This window comes from Monodon monoceros, unplaced genomic scaffold (assembly GCF_005190385.1).
Source record: "Monodon monoceros isolate NGI ecotype Baffin Bay Population unplaced genomic scaffold, NGI_Narwhal_1 Super_Scaffold_14, whole genome shotgun sequence".
In the NCBI taxonomy this organism is placed as follows: domain Eukaryota; kingdom Metazoa; phylum Chordata; class Mammalia; order Artiodactyla; family Monodontidae; genus Monodon; species Monodon monoceros.
The window spans coordinates 17,226,212-17,248,073 of record NW_021703770.1 but is presented as its reverse complement, the minus strand read 5'-3'; the positions used below and the strand labels follow the sequence as shown (position 1 = coordinate 17,248,073).

Below are 21,862 nucleotides of genomic sequence, written 5' to 3'. Positions count from 1 at the left end.
TCTCCTTACTTCCTCCTGCTTAGAGATTAATCTTCTCCAGGAGCAATTCAGTCAACTATTCGTCTATTGCTAGACATCAATTTTGGTTCTTGTATAGCTGCAAACAGTGGTGATGTGCCCATTTTAAAAAATATATATATATTCTCAAGGAGCAAAGAATGAAATTTGTTAAATTATATATGTCACAACATTTACTCTAATATATAGGTCCTGTATAGCATTGGGATCTAAGAAATGAAGAATTGGAATGACCTCAAGATTTAGAGACACCAGTCGCTGTTCTCCTCCTTGATTTTTCTTTCCTTCTGTTTAATTTTTTCCCCCTTAGCTCTTAGGGTATTTCTTCTGTGTTTAACAAAGAGCAAATTGCTTATGTAGCAAATGATTTTTGCATTTCATTTGGAGAGTGTCATGTTAAAGTGTAGAAAGAATCAATGCATCTCTCTCTCTGGAATATAAACTATATGCCCTTTAGCCATTTTTATTTCTTGAGACTCTACATATGTAATTTATGGCAAAACAAAAGAAATCTTTGGCTTCCTTAAACTAATTCTTAAAACTTCCTGTGTCTTAACTCACTCCTTTTATTTCTCGCTTTTCTTTGACTTCTGAGATTTAATTATTTTCCAGTGGGATACTTGCCAAGCTTGAACTAGACATCTGGTTAAGATTTCATATTTTTCTCAAGTGAGAGATGACAGAACTGCTCGTGGCAGCTGGGCAAAGTGTTCTTAAAAGAAGGGCAGAAAAGACAGAAGAAATGGGTTCTGTGCAAGAACTTAAGCGACCAAAAGCTAAAGTCAATCTTTAGGAATCTGAGAAGAACACTTAAAACACTATATGTCAGATACCATTTCAAATCTCTTATGTAAATTATCCCATTTCTTCTTCACAGCAAAACTATGCAAAAAATTTGAGGCTTAAATTTAGTAAGTTGCCCTAATCACTCAGTTCATAAAGGTGGCAGAACTGGGAGCAAAACCGAGCTTTTCTGACTCTAGAACCTTTGCTTTTCATTGCATGATACTGTTTTCTAAAAGTTATTTAGCATTAAGAGAGTTTTCAGAAAAATCCCAACTTAACTGCTTTCTTCTTATGTGAAACAATGTCTCTTTTAGAAGACTTTGGTATTGATGAGCTTGAAAGGTTGAGCAGACGAAGGTGTCATATTCCAATCAGCATGTTAGGATAGATGGCTGGGATCCTGCGTGTCACTTACTAGGTACTCGGTTGAATAAATGAATGATGTCACGTGTGATTGATTGATGCTGTAATATAGCTGTCTACCTGCACTCTTAGCTTTTGTAGCTACGATTATCTTTGTTATACCTAGGGCTACACTCACAAACGAAGCAAATGTATGAAACTCTGTTCATGTTATTAAACTTTTAATGAGAGGGTAAAAAATAAAGAATCCTTTTAAAAGTCAAATAATTCATTGAAAACAATGCAAGTAACACATGCAATTGTCACTTCTCTCTTCTGAGAGAAGAATTTGACTCCATCTGTGCCAGACACACAGCTGGAGGATGAACACATGGAGACCTTCATGTGGCTGCTCCCGAGGCCCTAACACCCAAATAAGTCCTTGAAAATTGAAGTGGGGCGTTAGATGTAGTGTCTCACAAAGTTGAATTCCCATAAGTCACATGGCAGTATATCACCAGCAAATGATGGTCACAGTAAAGACAACAACAGTCGTTGTAAAATAACAAAAGTGCAATTTTTTAATTGAATGTTCTTATTTATTTATTTTTCATGTATATTTATTTATTTATTTTTGGCTGCGTTGGGTCTTCATTGCTGCGTGCGGGCTTTCTCTAGCTGCGCTGAGTGGGGGCTACTCTTCGTCGCGGTGCACGGGCTTCTCATTGTCGTGGCTTCTCTTGTTGCAGAGCACGGGCTCTAGGCCTGCGGACTTCAGTAGTTGTGGCACACGGGCTCAGTAGTTGTGGCTCACGGGCTCCAGAGCGCAGGCTTCAGTAGTTGTGGCACGCAGGCTCGGTAGTTGTGGCTTGCGGGCTCTAGAGCGCAGGCTCAGTAGTTGTGGTGCAGGGGCTTAGTTGCTCCGCAGCATGTGGGATCTTCCCAGGCCAGGGCTCGAACCTGTGTCCCCTGCACTGGCAGGTGGATTCTTAACCACTGTGCCACCAGGGAAGCCCCAAAAGTGCAATTTATTGCCTTCTTACAATCTGCTTGACATTACGCTTTACATGGATAGTCTACTATCTCATCCAGTCCTGGTTTTCCCTGATTTGGTCATGTTTAAGGTCATGTACACTACTGGAAAGAGAATGTGATGAGTAAAGCCTATTTAAACTTAGTCCTTGTATCTTATCTTAGATAGTATGTTTACCCTTTAAGATAGAGGTGGTACCATACTGGGGAGGTGGGGAATGGGGGTGAATTAATCTCTGACTCAGTAGTCAAAGCCTGAGGAGGTTAACTTAGTAGTCAAATTTCCACTTCAATTAAAAGTATTTTTAAAGTACTTTTATCTGTTATGGAATTCGTTTAGATTCAAATGCTTTTCTGGATTTATTTATACCAAAGCCAATGTTCTGTGTAATTCACTGTACAAAGACAAAACAATAGGTGTTAATAAGGCTATATACAGTACCATGTATTTTCAGGTTACAATTTAAGATACTGTTGCCAAAGTCACCTTGAGGATTTAAAAAATCATCCTAAACCCAGAACAGGTTGCCAGAAATAAATAACCTATCTATAAACTTGTATTATAGCATTTTAAAAATTTTATTTATATTTCATTTATTTATTTATATTGGCTGCATTGGGTCTTCGTTGCTGCGCGGGCTTCTCATTGCAGTGGCTTCTCTTGTTGCAGAGCACGGGCTCTAGGGGGTACCGCCTTCAGTAGTTGTGACTCACAGGCTCTAGAGCTCAGGCTCAGTAGTTGTGATGCACGGGCTTAGTTCCTCTGTGGCATGTGGGATCTTCCTGGACCAGGGATCGAACCCATGTCCCCTCCATTGGCAGGTGGATTCTTAACCACCGCACCACCAGGGAAGTCCCGTATTATAGTATTATTGAATGTAGTAATGTGCTAAATTTATGTAAAAACTTGACTGTTGAAAGAGCTACTATTTGTAGATATCATATCAAAGTGTAATTGGCTTATCTTTTGGTTCAAGATGCATTTAGTATCTCCTGAATGCAAGAATGTATTATTTACTGAGAACATGCAGAATTATCACTGAATTAGATGTGTTTGTCTTTGTGGCCGACATCATTCATTTAGCTGAAGTGAATAGTTTATCACGATTTAAAGATTGTGAAACACCTATATGAATCATTAAGTTAAATTTTAGCAGGGTGTACTCTCTTGATAGGGACCCACATTTCTGAGACTCTGATATTCATGTAACCAGAAGAGTTATTCATTAGCAAATGTGGATGATAAATACAGTCACAACCCTAGATTGCATTTGCTGGTGTTGACCTAGAAGCGATGTGATTCTGTTTGTGAAATACCCAAGGAGGCTGTTGAACCAGTAAACATTATTGATAAAAGGGTTAATGTGATTCTTAATACATTGTATTAGATTATTTTCCCAGTGGTTTATAGAATTTTTGAATTTCACAGTCCAAAAAAAAATTTTTGCCAAGAATGAATACTTAAAAAAAAGAACTTCTGTTTTTACCATAATTTCATAAAACCCTGGGCAAGAAAAATACCTGGCATATAGTCATCCTGACTCAATAAACGTTAGTTGAATAAATGGGCGGGTGAATGAACAACAAAAAAGTTGTGATGATATAATTTTAGAATAAATGAAAGCCTTTAAATGGAATATACTTATTTTTAGGAAAAACTAAATCCATTGTCCTTAATGTTGCAATTTCCCCATGGCCCAACACACTCTTCATGATATACCATGAGCCCACAGGTTGACTGGTTGCTACATAACTAGCCACTAGGTAGTTCAGAGTTAGCTGTATTCTGGATGTGCTTCGTATCCCTTTGTCTACCCACCATGGACAATTCACTTCTAGCCGTTTACAGAGCACCTACTCTGACCCAAACATGTAGTAGTCTAGGGTTTGAGGATGCCACAATGATTAAGACACAGCCCAGGCTCTCAAGCAGAGTGACTTAGTTGGGGAAAGAGATGTGCTCCCCCAAGCAAATAAACCCATATTACACTACAGTGTGGTGTCACAAAAAGACTGCCGATCGCTAGGTGTATGGGTGACAGAAAGAAAATAAAAATGTACTCTGTGATGAACATGGAAGTTGAGTGTTGGATAAGGTGACATTTTACTATAACTTTAGAGTCTTTTCCAATCTCTTGTGGCCTCTTGAGTTTCTAAGTAAACATGTTGCTTTTGGATCAGAAGCCAAAGTTGTGTGGCCTTGGGGAAGTTACTGAAGTAACTTCAGTCTCAATTCTTGCACTGTAAATCACTTACAGAGTGATTGTGAGGATGGTATTGTATAATATTTGTAAAGTTAGTACAGTGGCATATAGCAAGTAAGCTACTAGCATAGCTAGTAGAGCCTGTGTGAACAGCAAAAATAGTCTGTATGATACTATATACCGTAACATCTTACAGAAAAAACCTGAATGAACTTTTTTGGCCAACCCAATATAATGGTAGATACATCTGACAAAATCTGTGGAATGTTCAACATCAAGGTGAACCCTAATGTAAACTATGGACTCTGGATAATAATGATGTATTAGTGTACATTCATCAATTGTAACATCTGTTCCTTTCTCGATAATTGATGGTAGAGCAAAGTTGTGTGTTGGGGGGCAGAGAGTATATGAGAACTCTGCACTTTCTGCTCAGTTTTGCTGTGAACCTAAAACTGCTTTAAAAAATAAATCTCTTTTTTTTAAAGACAATCCAATTAAAAAATAGACAAAGGATTTGGATAGACAGTTCTCCAAAGAAGATAGGCACATAGACAATAAGCGCATAAAAATATGTTCAACGTTATAAGCCATCATGGAAATGCAAGTCAAAATCACAATAAGATACCACTACACAGCCATTAGGACAAGTGTAACAAAAAAGATAGAGAATAACAAGGGTTGCTAAGAGTGTGGAACAATTAGGACCCCCTACTCTGTTGGTGGGAATGTAAAATGGGGCATCCTCTTTGGAGAAGAATCTGGCATACAATATAGGGTTACCATGTGATCCTGCCATTCTACTCCTAGTTGTAAACCTAAGAGAAATGAATACATACGTCCACACAAAAATTTGTATATGAATGTTAATAACATTATTCATTATAACCAGGAAGTGAAAACAACTCAAGTGTCCATCAACTGATGCATGGATAAACAAAATATAGTATGTCCATACAATGGAATATTATTTGGCAGTAAAAAGTAGTGAAGTACCAATACATGGCATTACATGGATAAACCTTGTAAACATTATGCCAAATGAAAGAAGCAAGTCACAATGGACCATATCTTATATGACTCTATTTATATGAAATGCCCAACATAGACAAATCTACAGAGACAGAAAGTTGATTAGTGCTTGCCTAGGGGTTGCCTAGGGGTTATGGGCAGATTGGAAGTGATAGCTAAGGAGTGTTGGGCTTCTTTTGGGGGTGATGGACATGTTTTAAAATTGATTGTGATGATGGGATGCACAACTCTGGGAATATATTATAGACTAGAATATATATAGAACTATGCACATTAAGTGGGTGAATTATACTATAATAGGACCACTCCTTTCTGAGACTGACCGTATGCCCAGTGGTTAATAGCCAAACGATTATTTGGGCATTAACATTATGTAGCATCTTATATTGGCAATATGGGTTTACAGTGTTAAGCTCTATTTTTTGTTTTTGTTTTTGTTTTTAATTTATTATTTTTGTCTGTGTCGGGTCTTAGTTGCGGCATGCGGGGTCTTCGTTGAGGTGCATGGCCTTCTTTCTCGTTGTGGCCCGCGGGCTCCAGGGCACGTGGGCTCTGTATCTGTGGCACACGGACTTAGTTGCCCGTGGTATGTGGGATCTTAGTTCCCTGACCAGGGATCGAACCCGTGCCCCCTGCATTGGAAGGTGGATTCTTTACCACTGGACCACCAGGGAAGTCCCTGTTAAGACTCTGTTGTTCCTAGTCTCCCAGTCCATTTATAAGATTTGTTGTTGTTGTTGTTTGTTTCCTTTTTATTAAGATACATATACTTAACCTACAATGAAATAAACATATCTTAAATGTTTAGTCTGGTGCATTTTGACAATGTATATATTCATGTAAAAACAAGATATAGAACATTTTCATCACCCCAGAAAGTTTCCTCCTACTCCTTTCCAGTCAATCCTCTCCCCTTCCCCTTTCTGATTTCTGTCATTATATGTGAATTTCCTCTATTCTTGAACCTCATGTAAATTAAGTCACTCAGTGTATGTTTTTTGTGTATGGCTTTTCTCACTCAACTTAATGCTTTTGATATTAATCCACGTTGTTTTATGTGTCAGCAGCTCATTCCTTTTTATTGTCAAGTAGTGTTTCATTGTATCTACAATTTACTTATCCATTCTCCTGTTGATGGACAGGTTGTCCCCAGTTTTTGGCTATTATGAATAAGGCTGCAATGAACATTTTGGGCGATATATGTTTTCATTTGTTTTGGGTGGATCCCTAAGAATTGTGGGGACATAGGGTAGATATGTGTATAACTTTATAAGATCTGTCAGACTATTCTCCAACCTGATTTTACCATTTATATTCCTGCCTGCAAAATGAGAGTTCCAGTTGCTCCATATCCTCACCGACATTTGATGCTGTCATTCTTTTTATTTTAGTGATTCTAGTGGGTGTGAAGTGGCATCTCATTGTGATTTTAATTTGCATTTCCATATTAACTAATGAGGTTGAGCTTCTCACGTGCTCATTATATATATATTTTTGTAAAATCTATTCAATTGTTTTCAGTTTTGGGGGGTTGGGAATTCAGCATGACGCTGGCCAGTTTGCAGGGTTCCTGGTTACTTCCCAGAGACAAAATGACCTAGGAACATGGCTTTTGGAGCTTGATGTCTTGCCTGTTTCACAACTCCACGATTAGAACTCAAAATATAAACTTGCGAATAGACCACAATAGATCCCCGAGATATAAATGGTAATGTAGAATTGGATGTAAATTTAGCCTGGTAGCCATACATTAGCAGTTTTATGTAACATTACTTCAGTTCTTTATGAGAACCTAAAGAAGCACAGGAATTGTTTTTCAGAGAGGCAGTTGAGAGTAATAATTTGGAACTTGAACTCTGGAGTCAGATACTGTAGTTATATTTCTACCTCTGCCATTTACTGTGTCTTCTTTGGGTCTTACTCCTATCTCTGGGCTTCAGTTTCTTCATCAAAAAATAAGGAAGAAAGTAACAGTAACTATACCCCAGACTGTTGTTAAAATTAAAGGAATTAATACAAATGAAGCATTTAAAATAATGCTGAATTCATAGAAAATGCTGTATGAAGGTTAGCTAGTGTTATTATTGATTTTGAGTTGATGGCCTGGCGTGATTAGGTGCTCAAAAGTGTAGATTTTCCTTGGGAAGTAACCGGCCTTTATCTGGATAGCCATTCATTCATTTAGCATCAATCTTAAACAGCTACATAATGTTTAATTCCATTTCTATAAAATTCTCTAAATGGTGACATTGCAGAGGTGGAGAACATACTAATGGTTGCCAGACATTAAGGATTTGGGGTAGGAGGCTATCAGGGGTTAGCATGAGGGAGTCCCTTGGTCATGATGGAACAGTCCTGTGCTTTGAGTGTGGTGGTTACAGAGATCAGTACATGTGATAAAATTGCCTAAAAATACACACACACACACACACACACACACACACACAAATGAGTGCACGTAAAAACTGGTGAAATCTGAATAAAGTCTATAGATTGTACTAATGTCAATGTCTTTGTCTGATATTGTACTTTAGTTATTTCTGTAAGATGAAACCATTGGGGGAATCTGGGTGAAGAGTACACGGGGACTCTACTATTTCTTGTTGCTGTTGATTTTTTCAGCAGCTTTGGTGAGATATAGTTCACATACCATACCATTCACTCATATTAAAGCATACCATTCATTGGTTTTTAGTATATTCACAGATATATGCAAGCATCACCACAGTCAACTTTAGACCATTTTTATCACCTCAAAAAGGAATCTCACACTTTAGTTAACATCCCCAACCCCCTAGATCCCCTCCAGCCCCTGGCAACCACCCAGTCTACTCTGTGTCTGTACATTTCCTTGTTCTGGATATTTCATATGAATGGAATCATATACTATGTGGTCTCTATATTATTTTGCAACTCTCCATGAGTCTATAATTATCACAAGATAAAAAGTTTAAAAATGAATGGCCGTGCTGCTCTGGGACAAGCAGTGTGCTGGGCCCAGTGGACACATGACTAAATGAAGCCATGATCACTGCCCCAAAGAGCCTAGAGGTTAGTGGGAAAGACAGAGAAGTTGAGGGACAATGAGAGCGTGTGTGACAAGTGCTCAGATGGAGGTAAAGTAGGAGCCTGCACAATACCAGGAGGAGTATAGCTTAGATTGGGGTGAGATCAGGCAGAGTTCCCCCAGAGGAATTGGTTAGCAAATTTTTTAAATGCATGACATGTGGAAAGAATCTGGGACCATGTGTGGACTGCAAGCTCCTGGGACATCTGTAGAACTAAACCCTTTCTCAAGACTTTTCCTCCTGTTGGCTGGAGTCTCCTGGCTACAGTGCTTAGTGGCCAGGCAGCCCTCATCTACTGTTTCTTCTCCCCAGTGTCCAACAAGCACCCGTTTGTGGACAGCAATCTTCTCTACCAGTTCAGAATGAACTTCCGGCGGAGGCGAAGACTGATGGAGCTGCTCAATGAAAAATCCCCCTCCTCCCAGGAAACTCATGACAGCCCCTTCTGCCTGAGGAAGCAGAGCCATGACAATCGGAAATCTACCAGTTTTATGTCAGGTATGTCAGTTCCCTTGTTTGTTTGATCATATATATCTGTCTTTTGAGAAATAGCATAGTTGTAACTCACCTTTGTGAAATTCTGTTCTCCAGCAAATTTGTATTTATTTATAACCAAAATTTTATTTATTTATTTATTACCCCCCCAAAAGAAACCATACACACATACAACCAGATTGTTCCTGTGCAGCCAACATACATGCTAAGAAGTCTGTTTTATAACACTATGTATTTGAATTATAGAAGACCACTCAAGCTCTCACTCCTACCTTATTTACTTTCATTTACAAACAATCCTTACATATCGTTAGTTATCCAGTTTTCTAAGTCACAGCATTGAGAAGCTATATATTTTAAGGACGAATAAAGTCTTCTTAGGGCATATACAACTAAAAGACAACTGATTATCAATCCATCACACAGAACAAGTTAAAACTGTGAAAGGTAGACACGGGTGCTCAGAAAGCACAGCCTGGGACATTATATGTTAGGTCAGACTGTCCCATGTTGACAATTAACCTGGACAGAAATGATGACTGATGTTTGCAAAGATAACCCCATTTAAACAAAATATAAAATAATCCCATTCACCCAGAAAAGGTTAACTTGATGTGTCATTCTGTGTAAGTGGGTGAGGTGCTTAACAGGATATCTTCAACTCCTCTGAAAACTTGACATTGACTTTAGAAACTGATTGGCCTAAGGTTTGGAAGTTATGGGCTTCACCCAAAACCCAGAGCAAAATGAAAATGTGTCTTGGTTATGAATAGGAGCGGACCATGAGAACACTTACAACTAGATGTATTGAGAACTTTCTGTGCCCTTGGCACAGATCCAAGCTTAGTTGCATACATTTTCTCACTTAATTCTCACTATTACTCTTCGAGGAAAGACTTTTCTTGTCTCCATTTTACAGGTGAAGAAACTGAGGCATGGAGAAGTTGAGTGGCTTACTCAAGGTCACACAGCTAGAAAGTGATGGACAGGGCTGGGTCTTGCACCAGTTCTGTCTTATCCCAGTGCTTATATTATACTGGCTCCTACCCAACCTTCTACATCCCAGGTTCCTCAGACACAGCTGGGATGGAGCAGAGAAGGAGCCAGTAGCCACTCCAGGAAAGTAAACACTAGCCAAGGGTCAGAAGCCTAGGCCTGTGCTTAGATGCGCACCAGCTGTGTGTCCCTAAGGCTGCTGTCTCCTGCAGTTGCAGAGGAACCGTTCACGTCTTCGCTGGTACTGAGGTTTGCCTGTTTTTCAGTGGGCCCCGTAGACGTGAACAAGTGATGAGAAGGATACAGTAACCATGGTCACCATAAAAGCCAGCCTTGATTTTGTGCTTCCCATGTGCCGGGCACTGAGCAGAGCACTCTTCATGGTTTCTTTCATTGGATCATACGCCTTGCTGTCTTTCCCTCGTTGAGAGCCAGCCAACTCCATAGTGGAGAAAACGAGATCATATCACTGAAGCTGCTGCCTCACATACACCTTCAAAGCCTGAAGTTGTGCTCTGTGTTTTAATCTCCTTCTGTGGCTCTGGGTGATTAAAGATTTAATCTTCAACCAGGAGGCACTTATCATCACTGTTAACTCATTAAGCGTCTCGCCAGCACTTAATTTACATCCTCTCAGGGACGCTTAGCGTGGACTCGGTAGTTCTTAAAATAATATTTTACGTAACTGAGTACTTTTAAATATATAATCCACTCCTTGCACCAGTCCCGTGAGATGGCATTCTGCCCACTTTACAGTTGGGGAAACTGTACATTTAGAAAACCGGAGGGAATGGCCCCAGGCTGTGCTATTCGTCAGGGGCAGAGCTGCCACTCAAACCCTTGCTTTTCCGACGCCAAGGCCAGAGCGCTTTATTCCGGCACACGTGACCTGCCTCACTGTACCTGGCACCTGAAAGCCAGCGTGCATGCTCTGGGGAGCCGAGACCATCACCGTCGGTGACTCTGTGTGTTCCCGGCCCACAGTCAGCCCCAGCAAGGAGGTCAAGATCGTGTCTGCCATGCGGAGAAGCAGCATGAGCAGCTGCGGCGGCAGCGGCTACTTCAGCGGCAGCCCCCCCGCCAGCGGCAGCCCCCCCGTGCTCTGCAACCCCAAGTCTGGTGAGTGGCTGACAAGCGGCCCCGTCTCTGACCGTGACTGTGGGGGACCTGGGCCTGTGTGCAGGTGGGGCTCCCCGGGAAGCGGATTCTCAGGCAGAGGGAGACTAGCGTGGGAGTATCTTGTTACATTGTGCTCTTGGGGGACAGCACCCCTTGGATGCAAGGGAAGGACGTGGGTTTGGGCCGAGGGAGAATTGGGCTGGAGTGCAGTCCCCGTGAAGGCTGCGGCTCGCCCCAGGTGGAGCTCTGGAGTTGGGATGGTCTTTGAGAGTTGTCCCGATTTGGGGTGAGGTGGCCAGGCTTTTATACCCTCACCTTGATCAGTCATTGGATGTTGGCTGCCCCTGGGAGGAAGACGTGACCTGGGGAAAGCGGCTGTCTTTGGAGAGAGAGTTCCAAGGACAGTTGAGAACACTGGATGTCTGAGGGCTGTCTGCTGTTAGCAGTCCCAGCACTGGGAGGAAACACTCAGTCCTGAAGGAAGGTTTGAGCAGCAAACAGCAGGGGAGATAGCGCTGCCCCAGACTGCAAGTGATGCAAAGATCTGTTGGGTCTCCGCACCCCTAAGGAAGAAGCTTGGATCTCTGCAAACCTAGCCACCCCTGCAGTGGACTCTTGGTGCCTTGGGGTTTCAAACTCTACTCATCAACCTCCATGGCTTTTACATTCCACAAAAAAAACCTAGGCACAAAGATTGTTAATGAACTTGTACTTAGATCTAATCAGTTCTTCAAGCCCCACAGGAACCTGTAACCCATCGATACCACCACCTTCTCACTGTGCTCACCCACCTCCTTTCCAGGATTAGCTTGCCTGGTCCATCGTGATAACCATGGCCTTGAAAACACCTTCCACTCCATTTGTTTAGTGCCCTGTCCACCCTCAGTTCCGTGTATCACCTTCAGGGAAGGCACTTTGTTCCTTTGTTCATGCCGTTTCCTTATTACCAGATGTTGGGGATACAAAGATGAGAGGTCATGACCCCATCCCTCAGTGAGCACATCATCTCTTTGAGGGAAAAAAAAAAATGCACTCATGAGAATAAGGACAAATAGATGTTGTTAAAGGGCTTTAAGAGAAAACAGTCATCTAATGCTGTTGTCTAGGTATTTTTCTTCATCTAACTTTTTTTTTCTTTTTTTCTTCTTTTTTTGCTGTCTTTTGGAGGGTTAGCTCTAAGAATAAAGTTGTAACCTGCAAGTGAATGAAGAAACTTGCTTCCACACTGTCTCTGGCTGGAAAATCTTCCAGCACCCATATATTACCAGGTTTTTCAATTAATAGAGCACTGCTGATAAGGTAGAATGAGAAGAACTATATTGTTTGATGTAGCATGTTTGAAGCCCTGGTAGAAATCTGATACCTCCAAGTTAGAATCAAAAGCGTTCAATTTCAGGAAAGGGTTAATTGTGCTCAAGCCATTTTACATGTTTTTGATCGCTTACCAGAGTAGAAGAAGGAACAAAGTGTTAATTGCTTAAATTACACATTCATCTTCCCTGAGGTAGGTTTGCATTGTTTCCTCTTTCTCCTTAGGCCCTTGACTCAAAGGGAAAATATCACTGATATGCAGGCATTAAAGAAAGGTCAGGTTGCCTTTTTTGGGTCTCTAAGGACCAAAGCTGTCAGGTCTTCATTGTGGTTCATAAGTCCTACGTCTTACCTGTATTCTGACAAGCTTCTCTTTTACTCTAAGAGTGTTCCCAAGATGCAGGGAGCTCATCTGTGATTTTTTTTCTCTCAAGCAGGTAAGCAGGCTTCACAGTAAGGCATTTAAAATTAATCATTAGATATCCATCAGGATATATTTTTTAACACTGTATATAAATGCCCTAATTCAGATAAAGAAAGTGCTACAGAAAGTAACATAGTCAGTATCATTGTGATGAGTAAATAAGTTGCCAAGGATATGAAAAGAGTAAGCTAGAAATAATTCCCTAGGTTTCAAAGTTTCTACATTTTTTAACATAAGAGAGAAAGTGTATTAAATGATCAGTATTGTTGCCAAATATTACAATATAGTGTGATTCAAAACCACAATGAGATATTACCTCATCCCTGTCAGAATGGCTATCATCAAAAAGAACACATATAACAAATGCTGGAGAGGGTGTGGAGAAACGGGAACCCTCTTGCACCATTGACAGGAATGTAAATTGGTGTAGCCACTATGGGAAACAGTATGGAGCTTCCTTAAAAAAGAATTAAAAGTAGAACTACCATGTGATCCAGCAATTTCACTTCTGAGTATTTATCGAAAGGAAATGAAAACACTAATTTGAAAAGCTCTCTGTACCCCCATGTTTATTGCAGCATTATTTATAATAGCCAAGACATGGAAACAACCTAAGTGCCCATCAATGGATGAATGGATAAAGGAAATATCACACACACACACACACACACACACACATACATATACACACGTACACAACGGAGTATTATTCAGCCATAAAAATGAAGGAAATCCTGCCATTTGCAACAAAATGAATGAACCTTGAGGGCATTGTGCTAAGTGAAGTAAGTCAGGCAAAGAACGACAAATGTTATATGATCTCACTTGTATGTGGAATCTAACAAAAAACTCATATATACAGAGAACAAATTGGTGATTGGCAGAGGGGGGTTGGTCGGTGGGCAGGGATTGGTGGTTGGGTGGACCAGATGGGTGAAAGGGGTCAAAAGGTACAAATTTCCAGTTTATAGGTAAGTCCTGGGGAATGTAATGTACAGCAAGGTGACTATGGTTAATGATACTGGGTTGTATATTTGAAAGTTGCTAAGAGAGTAGATCTTAAAAGCTCTCATTTCAAGAAAAAGAAAAGTTTGTAGCCATGTGAGGTGATGATGTCAACTGGAGTAGTTGATCATTTCATAATATATGCACCATTATGTTGTAACCTGAAACTAATATAATGTTATATGTCAATTACATCTCAATAAAAATAGGGAAAAAGTGTAATAAAAATAAATGGTCGATATTGTCAAATACCACAAGTATAGTGTGATTCCTACATCCACGTTTATAAACCCCAGAGGGGATTGTGTGGGTAGGGGCCTGGAGGCAGTTGAGTGACAGGGAATAAAAAGGTCAGAATCCTCAACCATGGACCCCTTCTCTTTGCATTGGCAGGCGGACTCTCAACCACTGCGCCACCAGGGAAGCCCGAGTTTAAATCTTAATTCTGCTTCCCGTTGACTCTGAGGCCTTGGACGCAAGCTATTTAACTTTTCTCAGCTTCTGTTTCCTCCCGAATAGAATAGGGATAAGGATGAAATGAACCCATTAGTTCTTGTGATGATTAAATAATAGAATATCTTTAAAGCACCTAACATAGTACCTAGCACATGTTAATTATGCAGAAGAGCTCCCCAGTGTTACGATTCAAGGCAAAAGGCAGTGCGTACCCGCAATCTGGGGTATTAATAAGGAAATCCGTGAGGCTTTGGTGAATGGGGTGTGTATGGTATGATGGGGGAGGGGTTTGTATGGGGTGGAAACGGTTATCAGACGGCCAGAGTCAGGATTTCTCTCTCTCTTTTTTTTTTTTAACATCTTTAAGGATTTCTTGTAATTTTGACATGTTGAATGCACATCAAGGTCTAAGAGAAAGAAATTCAGGAACTAGAAAATGTGGTCTTTTCCTTTATAGAAAAATGTCAAGCCACTCCTTACCCCACCCCTGGCACTCTTGCTTCCCCTCCCCCTGCTCCCGTCTCTGCTTTCTGTAGCCCTGTAAGTTAGGTTTAGGGTTATTTATGTTTGCTAATATTTTCTGCCTCTGTGCAGCTAGAATATAAACTGGGAGGCAGGGATCTTTGCCACTTTTGGTCACTGATGTCACACATGAGGCATTCAGAAAATATCTGCTGAATGAAAGAACAGAGGGCTCAGAAGGGTCTGTACCTTGACACTGTGTCTGTCTTACAGTGTTAAAAAGACCCGTCACTTCTGAGGAACTCCTGACTCCCGGGGCTCCGTATGCGAGGAAGACATTCACGGTAGGCTCATCATTTGGTTTTTCTCCCATGCTGCTCGTTTGTCTGGGCCGTGTCAACATGGCAGTGTGTCCATATGTAGCTTAGGGACGGAATTGAAAAGCTTCTCCGAATTTCCCTTTTGTTTTGAGCATGATTATAATAGTAGACTTTCTTGACCTTTAGGCACTAAAATGCATTAGGACTTGATATAATTCATTATTAATACAGCATTTAAAATTCCTTTTGATGTGTCCTTAAAAAAAAGATTTCCATTATGTACTTATTCTAATATAATGACAGATTCAAAGGCAGATGGTAGAACAAATAATGCTAATGATCCCTGCTGCATTATAGTTAATTCTAAAAATTATTTAAGACATGAGGGAAGTCTTACGATAGAGAGAGAAAACTATGGCATAGATTGTTCTACCATAAGGAATGACGTTTTTGACAATGTTATCGTGCCTTGAGTTATATAAGCACCTGATTTGGGCGCACTGCATAACTGTGAGCACCTCCTGACCACCTGCCCTTTCTTGGAGGTCCTTCAGCCTTCCTTCTACTCCTAGGGTCCCACTGGTATTCTTTTCTTTTCTTTTTTTTTGGCCACACCCTGAGGCATGTGGAACTTCCCTGACCGGGGATCGGACCCGTGCCTCCTGCAGTGGAAGTACGGCATCTAAACCGCTGGACCACTAGGGAAGTCCCCCACTGGTCTTCTTCAAACAGAATCCACGTTCTCTGCTTGACATCACCTCACCCACTTCCTGTCGACTTGACTCTGTCTCTTTGTCTTCTCACATCTACATTGACGTCTTCTTTAAAATACTTGTCATCTTTCCTGTAGTCTTCTAATTTTTGTTTTAATACCCCAGGGTGGGGAAAAAGCTTTCCACGCTCATTTGTGCTAGGAACATTTGTCGAGGACTACTTCACGTTCTGAGCATTAAGGAATTAAAACAGGATGGGTCCAGTCCTAGCCAGTCAATATGAAAAAAGCACTGTTAATATGTCTGTATCAGGGAAAAGGTAAACTGGACATTTGAAAGTGCAGTTAGGTATAATGAACTAAGAGCAGCAAACCCTAAAGCCAATGAAGTACCTAATAAAGAACTTCTCAGACAGGTAAAAACTAGTAAGAGTTCATCGACACTAAAACCTGCCCTAAAAGTCTTTTTCAGAATGGTCACAAAAATTTCAGTTGCTTCCCTACTTTTCCTCAGTCTCCAGCATTCAAGAGACATTGGATTGTATTTTTTAGCTGTATTTCTTTTCGGTTTTAAATATCAATGCCAGCATTGCTAGTAATTGACTGTGAATGGCTGTCGTCTCTATTTCAGTTGGGGTATGTATTAGAGACATGTCTGGGAGCTGCCCAGAGAATGTAACTGGCAATTCTAATTATGATTCTATAAGGAAAGTCACCCTCCAGTTTCAAACAACTTTTGGACCAGAGTGAACTGGTCAACTGGAAGTGAACTGGACCAAAGTGAACTTTATGTACTTTTTCACTGTCTTTTCTTGGTACAGAAAATCGGGTTTCAAGAGAGCCAAGACTCTTCATGGTTTCCCCCATTAGTAATTTAAATGGTTACTTTAAACTTCAATGATTGTAAAGCAAATATACTCAAATAAAAAAAAAAAGTTCAGTGACGTATCAAGATCATCAGGAAAGAATCCTTTGGATGCAGGGGAAGAGAAATTGGATCTGGAGGGAAATTTCAACCATTTTTTTATATGACTTCCCATTTGAGTCTGATATTCAACTGCATAGCAGCCTAAGAAAGAGGCCATCTGCCAGTTATTGACTGAGTAGTGACCTCACAGAAGAAGCTCCTTTCTGCCAAACAGGTGTTTCTTGACCATGTTTTCCGCACAGAGATATAAGCCTGTGTTTGTGATAGAAGAGTCCCGTTCCCCTGACAGGGTAGAGATGAAGTGGAGAAGAGGTATATCTCATGGCATGCCTTTCGTCTTGGCTTTTCTCTGTCTTGGAAGGGCGGGCACACTGCCAGGGACCGTCTGCTGGTGGCTAATTGTGGTTTTCCTCTCTAGATTGTTGGTGACGCAGTAGGCTGGGGCTTTGTGGTGCGCGGCAGTAAGCCATGCCACATCCAGGCCGTGGATCCCAGTGGCCCAGCAGCCGCTGCAGGAATGAAGGTACCTCCAGTACAGCAGTGTCTGAATACTTCACGCTGTATTTCGTTGTTTGCTGCCATCTGTACTTTCTCTCCCTGCGTGTTTTGGTCCCATTTTTGTCATTTCCTTTTCGCTTTCTGAATCGGGGTGAAATGAAGCCAAGAGCGTATGAGGTAGCCACTAAAAGGATAAGTTTTTCTATCGCTTGGACTATTGCCTTCTTGGCTTCCAAACCTCCCTCGGTATTTTACATTTCTCTCCTGAACCAATACTGAATTTGAAAAAAAGTTTCTTTTTGCTTAAATCTTATACAGTAATTCTACTGCTTTTGTTCAAAGTATATACTTGTGGCATTTAAGCAGCCAAGACACAAGAAACAGTAAATAGTGAGAAAAAGAGAACAAAAGTCGTGGAGTTTGGAAGAGGAGATCTGGATTCTTTTATTGGTTTTTACTACTTACTAGCTCTTTGAACAAGTTCTGTAACATCTCAGAGCCTGTTTCCTCCTCTCTGAAATGATAATCATATTTCTTTCTGCTGTTTTATGGATTAAATATGTCGAAACACTTGATAAAGTACAAAGAACTACACAAACATCAAGAAACTGAGTGAATTGTGTAAGATTTTTGAAAATAATTTTTATACATTTTTAGTATTAAAGTAATGAATATAAAGTCAAGAAAATTTGGAAAATACACACAGGCAGAAAAAAAATGATAACTGCCTATAATCTTTCCTAGCTTAGAGATAACCACTCTTTACATTTTTAAGCAGCTCTTTTGAAGTATAATTGACATACATTGAAGTGTATCACTGTTAACATTTTGATTTATATTCTTCCAGACTTCTATGTATGTGTATATATATATATATATATATATATACACACATACATACACATATAAGTATATATATACACATTGTTTTTATTTGTAAAGAAATATGGTATAAGAGGATATTGAGAGCACTGGTTTTCTGCTTCAAAACACCTTTATCTAGCACAGTTTTGTTCTGTCATCTGTAAAATATTTCACAGAGGGTATTTATCTCTTGATTATCTGGGACCATGGGAGGATGCAGGAGACTTGAAAGCCACAGATTATTCCCCCTTTTATTTCTTCAATGCTTTCACCCTCTCCCCTCAGTCCTTTTCCTAGAGCAGTAAACCAGTGAAGCAATGGCATGGTTTGGATCTCCACAGCTCTGGTTTCCAGCACTTACCTTCTGGCAATGGTTTACCTACTAGAAAAGAGAGGTGGGAAGCCGAGACCAGCTCAAGGGAGCACAGAGCAGAGATTATGGCCAGTCCAGGTAACCGATGCTGGTAGGATTCAGGATTGACTCTGCCCCCTGCTTTGAACACCTCCTTCACACAGGAAGGCACAGGCTTCCTGTGTCTTGTGCTCTGGGTAGGTTACAGAAGCCTCGTTGGCTAAGTCCATCTGTATTAGAGGCCCTTCCTACATCCTCAGTATTGCAGTGGGCACAGCCCCAAAGAAACCCAGAGCAGGAAAGTTGGCCAGGAGCATTTGTATCTGCGCTGAGGCCGAATTTTTCATTTTCTAATGGAACTCTTGGCTGTGGGAAGAGTTTTATATTTTATTCCCACAGTAAAGTACCTCAGTATAAATTATTTCTGGCAGCGTGCTTTGGTTCTGAGCGTGCACTCACTCGCATGGGGCTTGAAGCATACTTCCTTTGGGGAAAACAATGGATTTACATGGCAGCTAAAGACGTTGTTTTGCTTAGCCAGGTGTCTTTCATTGATTCTAGTCCATCTTTATTGATTAACATGCATAACTGTTCTAGACATTGTCAGTTGATTTCTTAATTAACTTCTGAATGTACATACCCTGATGGATGGGTAACCTGATACACTTTTGTCAATTTCAGAAGCTAACACTTCATACGGTTTATATTCTTAGTTTCTCAGGGGGTTGTACAATGGTTTTCATATGTTATAGGGCAGTACAGCATTCAGTAGAACAGCGTTTCCAAAACTGTATTATACAGCTCTCTGGTCCAGCAAAATATCCTGTCCTGAGGTTCTGTGATCAAAACAGTTTTCAACTGCTGCACAGTTTATTCCCCTCTTGGAAATCTACAAAAAGCACATTAGCATACTAAAAATGCTGGGAAATCCATCTGGGGGAAAAAAATCTGTTTAAATTATCTAACACAACATTTATCACTGAAATGAAATCTTAAAATATAGCCCTGTTCTAAAAACCTGCTTTTGATGAAATTCTGTATTAGAATGACTGTATTGAGATATTTTTGAATTGTACTATTGGTTAAATGAAAATGACAGGGAGTAACGTGCTCTTCCATGTAATCTACTTGTGTATGTTCATTTAAATCCATTACTTTGTTATAGAAAACACTGAATTAATTATTTCGTATATTTACCATATGTATTTGTTATAGAATAACTTATATAAAAAGCCCTTTGTATAACCCAGGGGTCCCCAACCCCCGGGCCGCAGACCGGTACTGGTCCGTGGCCTCTTAGGAACCGGGCCACACGGCAGAAGGTGAGAGGAGGGTGAGTACGCGAAGCTTCATCTGCCGCTCCCCGCCGCTCCCCATCTCTGGTGTTAACACCCCTGCCCCGGTCCAGGGAAAAATTGTCTTCCACGAAACCAGTCCCTGGCGCCAAGAAAGTCAGGGACCGCTGGTATAACCCAATCCTGGAGGATGGTTAACACCAACCTGTCACATCGCTGCTGCTCTTGAACTTCAGGGCAGCGTGTCTGGTTGTGTGCAGCTCAGCTGGGGGGAAGGGGGTGCGCAGCAGGGGTGACTGTACAAGAGCCTGTCCTGGGGAAGGATCTGGTGACCTGGGCAGTGACCAACCTGCTTGGTCTGGGTCGTAGAAATTGCCCATCTGGTCAGAAGCCTCCTTTCAGCACCTCTGACTGGCAAGAGCTGACCTAGGACAGTGAAAAGTGTCCCACTTTGCCTTCCATGGCAGTGTCTACACAGAAGACCAGGCTCACGTCTCAGGTCTCAGCCCTCGTTTTCTCCTACTTTCCAATGTAAACAAAGCTTTACATCTGGGCCTTTGTGACCTTTCCATCCAGCGGAATTTTTCTACTTTTACTGTGGCTGCTTAATTTCACTGCTTTCCTTGCCAAAACAGAAATCGTTTTGTAACTAGTTTCTGTATGTTTACCATTTCTCGCTTTTAAAAAATTTTTTGAATTCTAATTTTTAATTAATTTATTTATATATATTTTTTTCTTTCTGCAGTACGCGGGCCCCTCACTGCTGTGGCCTCTCCCGCTGCAGAGCACAGGCTCTGGACACGCAAGCTCAGCAGCCATGGCTCACGGGCCCAGCCTCTCTGCAGCATGTGGGATCTTCCCAGACCGGGGCATGAACCCACGTCCCCTGCATTGGCAGGCGGACTTTCAACCACTGCGCCACCAGGGAAGCCCCTATTTTATTTACTTTTTTATATAGCAGGTTCTTATTAGTTATCCATTTTATACATATTAGTGTATATATGTCAATCCCAGTCTCCCAATTCATTCCACCACCAACAGCCCCCCCCCGCCCCCCCGCCGCTTCCCCCCTTGGTGTCCGTATGTTTGTTCTCTACATCTGTGTCTCTATATCTGCCCTGCAAACAGGTTCATCTGTACCATTTTTCTAGGTTCCACATATATGTGTTAATATACTATATTTGTTTTTCTCTTTCTGACTTACTTCACTCTGTATGACAGTCCCTAGATCCATCCACATCTCTACAAATGACCCAGTTTCATTCCTTTTTGTGGCTAATATTCCATTGTATATATGTACCACACCTTCTTTATCCATTCATCTGTCGATGGGCATTTAGGTTGCTTCCATGACCTGGCTATTATAAATAGTGCTGTAATGAACATTGGGGTGCGTGTGTCTTTTTGAATTATGGTTTTCTCTGGGTATATGCCCAGTAGTGGGATTACTGGGTCATATGGTAATTCTATTTTTAGTTTTTTAAGGAACCTCCATACTGTTCTCCATAGTGGCTGTATCAATTCACATTCCCACCAACAGTGCAAGAGGGTTCCCTTTTCTCCACACCCTCTTCAGCATTTATTCAGCATTTAAACAAAAGTCCAGACTTTTGTTTGTTGGAAGATTTTTAATCACAGTTTCAATTTCATTACTTGTGATTGGTCTGTTCATATTTTCTATTTCTTCCTGGTTCAGCCTTGGAAGTTTATACCTTTCTAAGAATTTGTCCATTTCTCCTAGGTTGTCCATTTTATTGGCTTAAGGTTGCTTGTAGTAGTCCCTTATGATGCTTTGTATTTCTGTGGTCCATTGTAACTTCTCCTTTTTCATTTCTGACTTTATTGATTTGAGTCCTTTCCCTCTTTTTCTTGATGAGTCTGGCTAAAGGTTTATCAATTTTATTTTTTGTCTCAAAGAACCAGCTTTTAGTTTTATTGATCTTTGCTATTGTTTTCTTTGTTGCTATCTCATTTATTTCTGCTCTGATCTTTATGATTTCTTTTCTTCTACTAACTTTGGGTTTTCTTTGTTCTTCTTTTTCTAGTTCCTTTAGGTGTAAGGTTAGATTGTTTATTTGAGATTTTTCTTGTTTCTTGAGGTAGGCTTGTATAGCTATAAACTTCCCTCTTAGAACTGCTTTTG

General features: G+C 40.7%; 1 protein-coding gene across 3 annotated transcripts in view; it reads left to right on the top strand.

The window, feature by feature from the left end:
- The window catches only part of DEPTOR (DEP domain containing MTOR interacting protein), a 140,106-nt gene that overhangs the window by 82,297 nt on the left and 35,947 nt on the right, over window positions 1-21,862 (top strand). For 2 of the 3 annotated variants that reach the window (XM_029222942.1, XM_029222939.1), the window contains 4 exons: window positions 8,795-8,980; window positions 10,958-11,092; window positions 15,024-15,094; window positions 17,129-17,233. In XM_029222942.1, the coding sequence (XP_029078775.1) occupies window positions 8,795-8,980; window positions 10,958-11,092; window positions 15,024-15,094; window positions 17,129-17,233 (497 nt within the window). Of the gene's footprint in view, window positions 1-8,794; window positions 8,981-10,957; window positions 11,093-15,023; window positions 15,095-17,128; window positions 17,234-18,357; window positions 18,555-21,862 lie in introns of those variants that run through there. The other variant, XM_029222940.1, reaches the window with a different exon arrangement.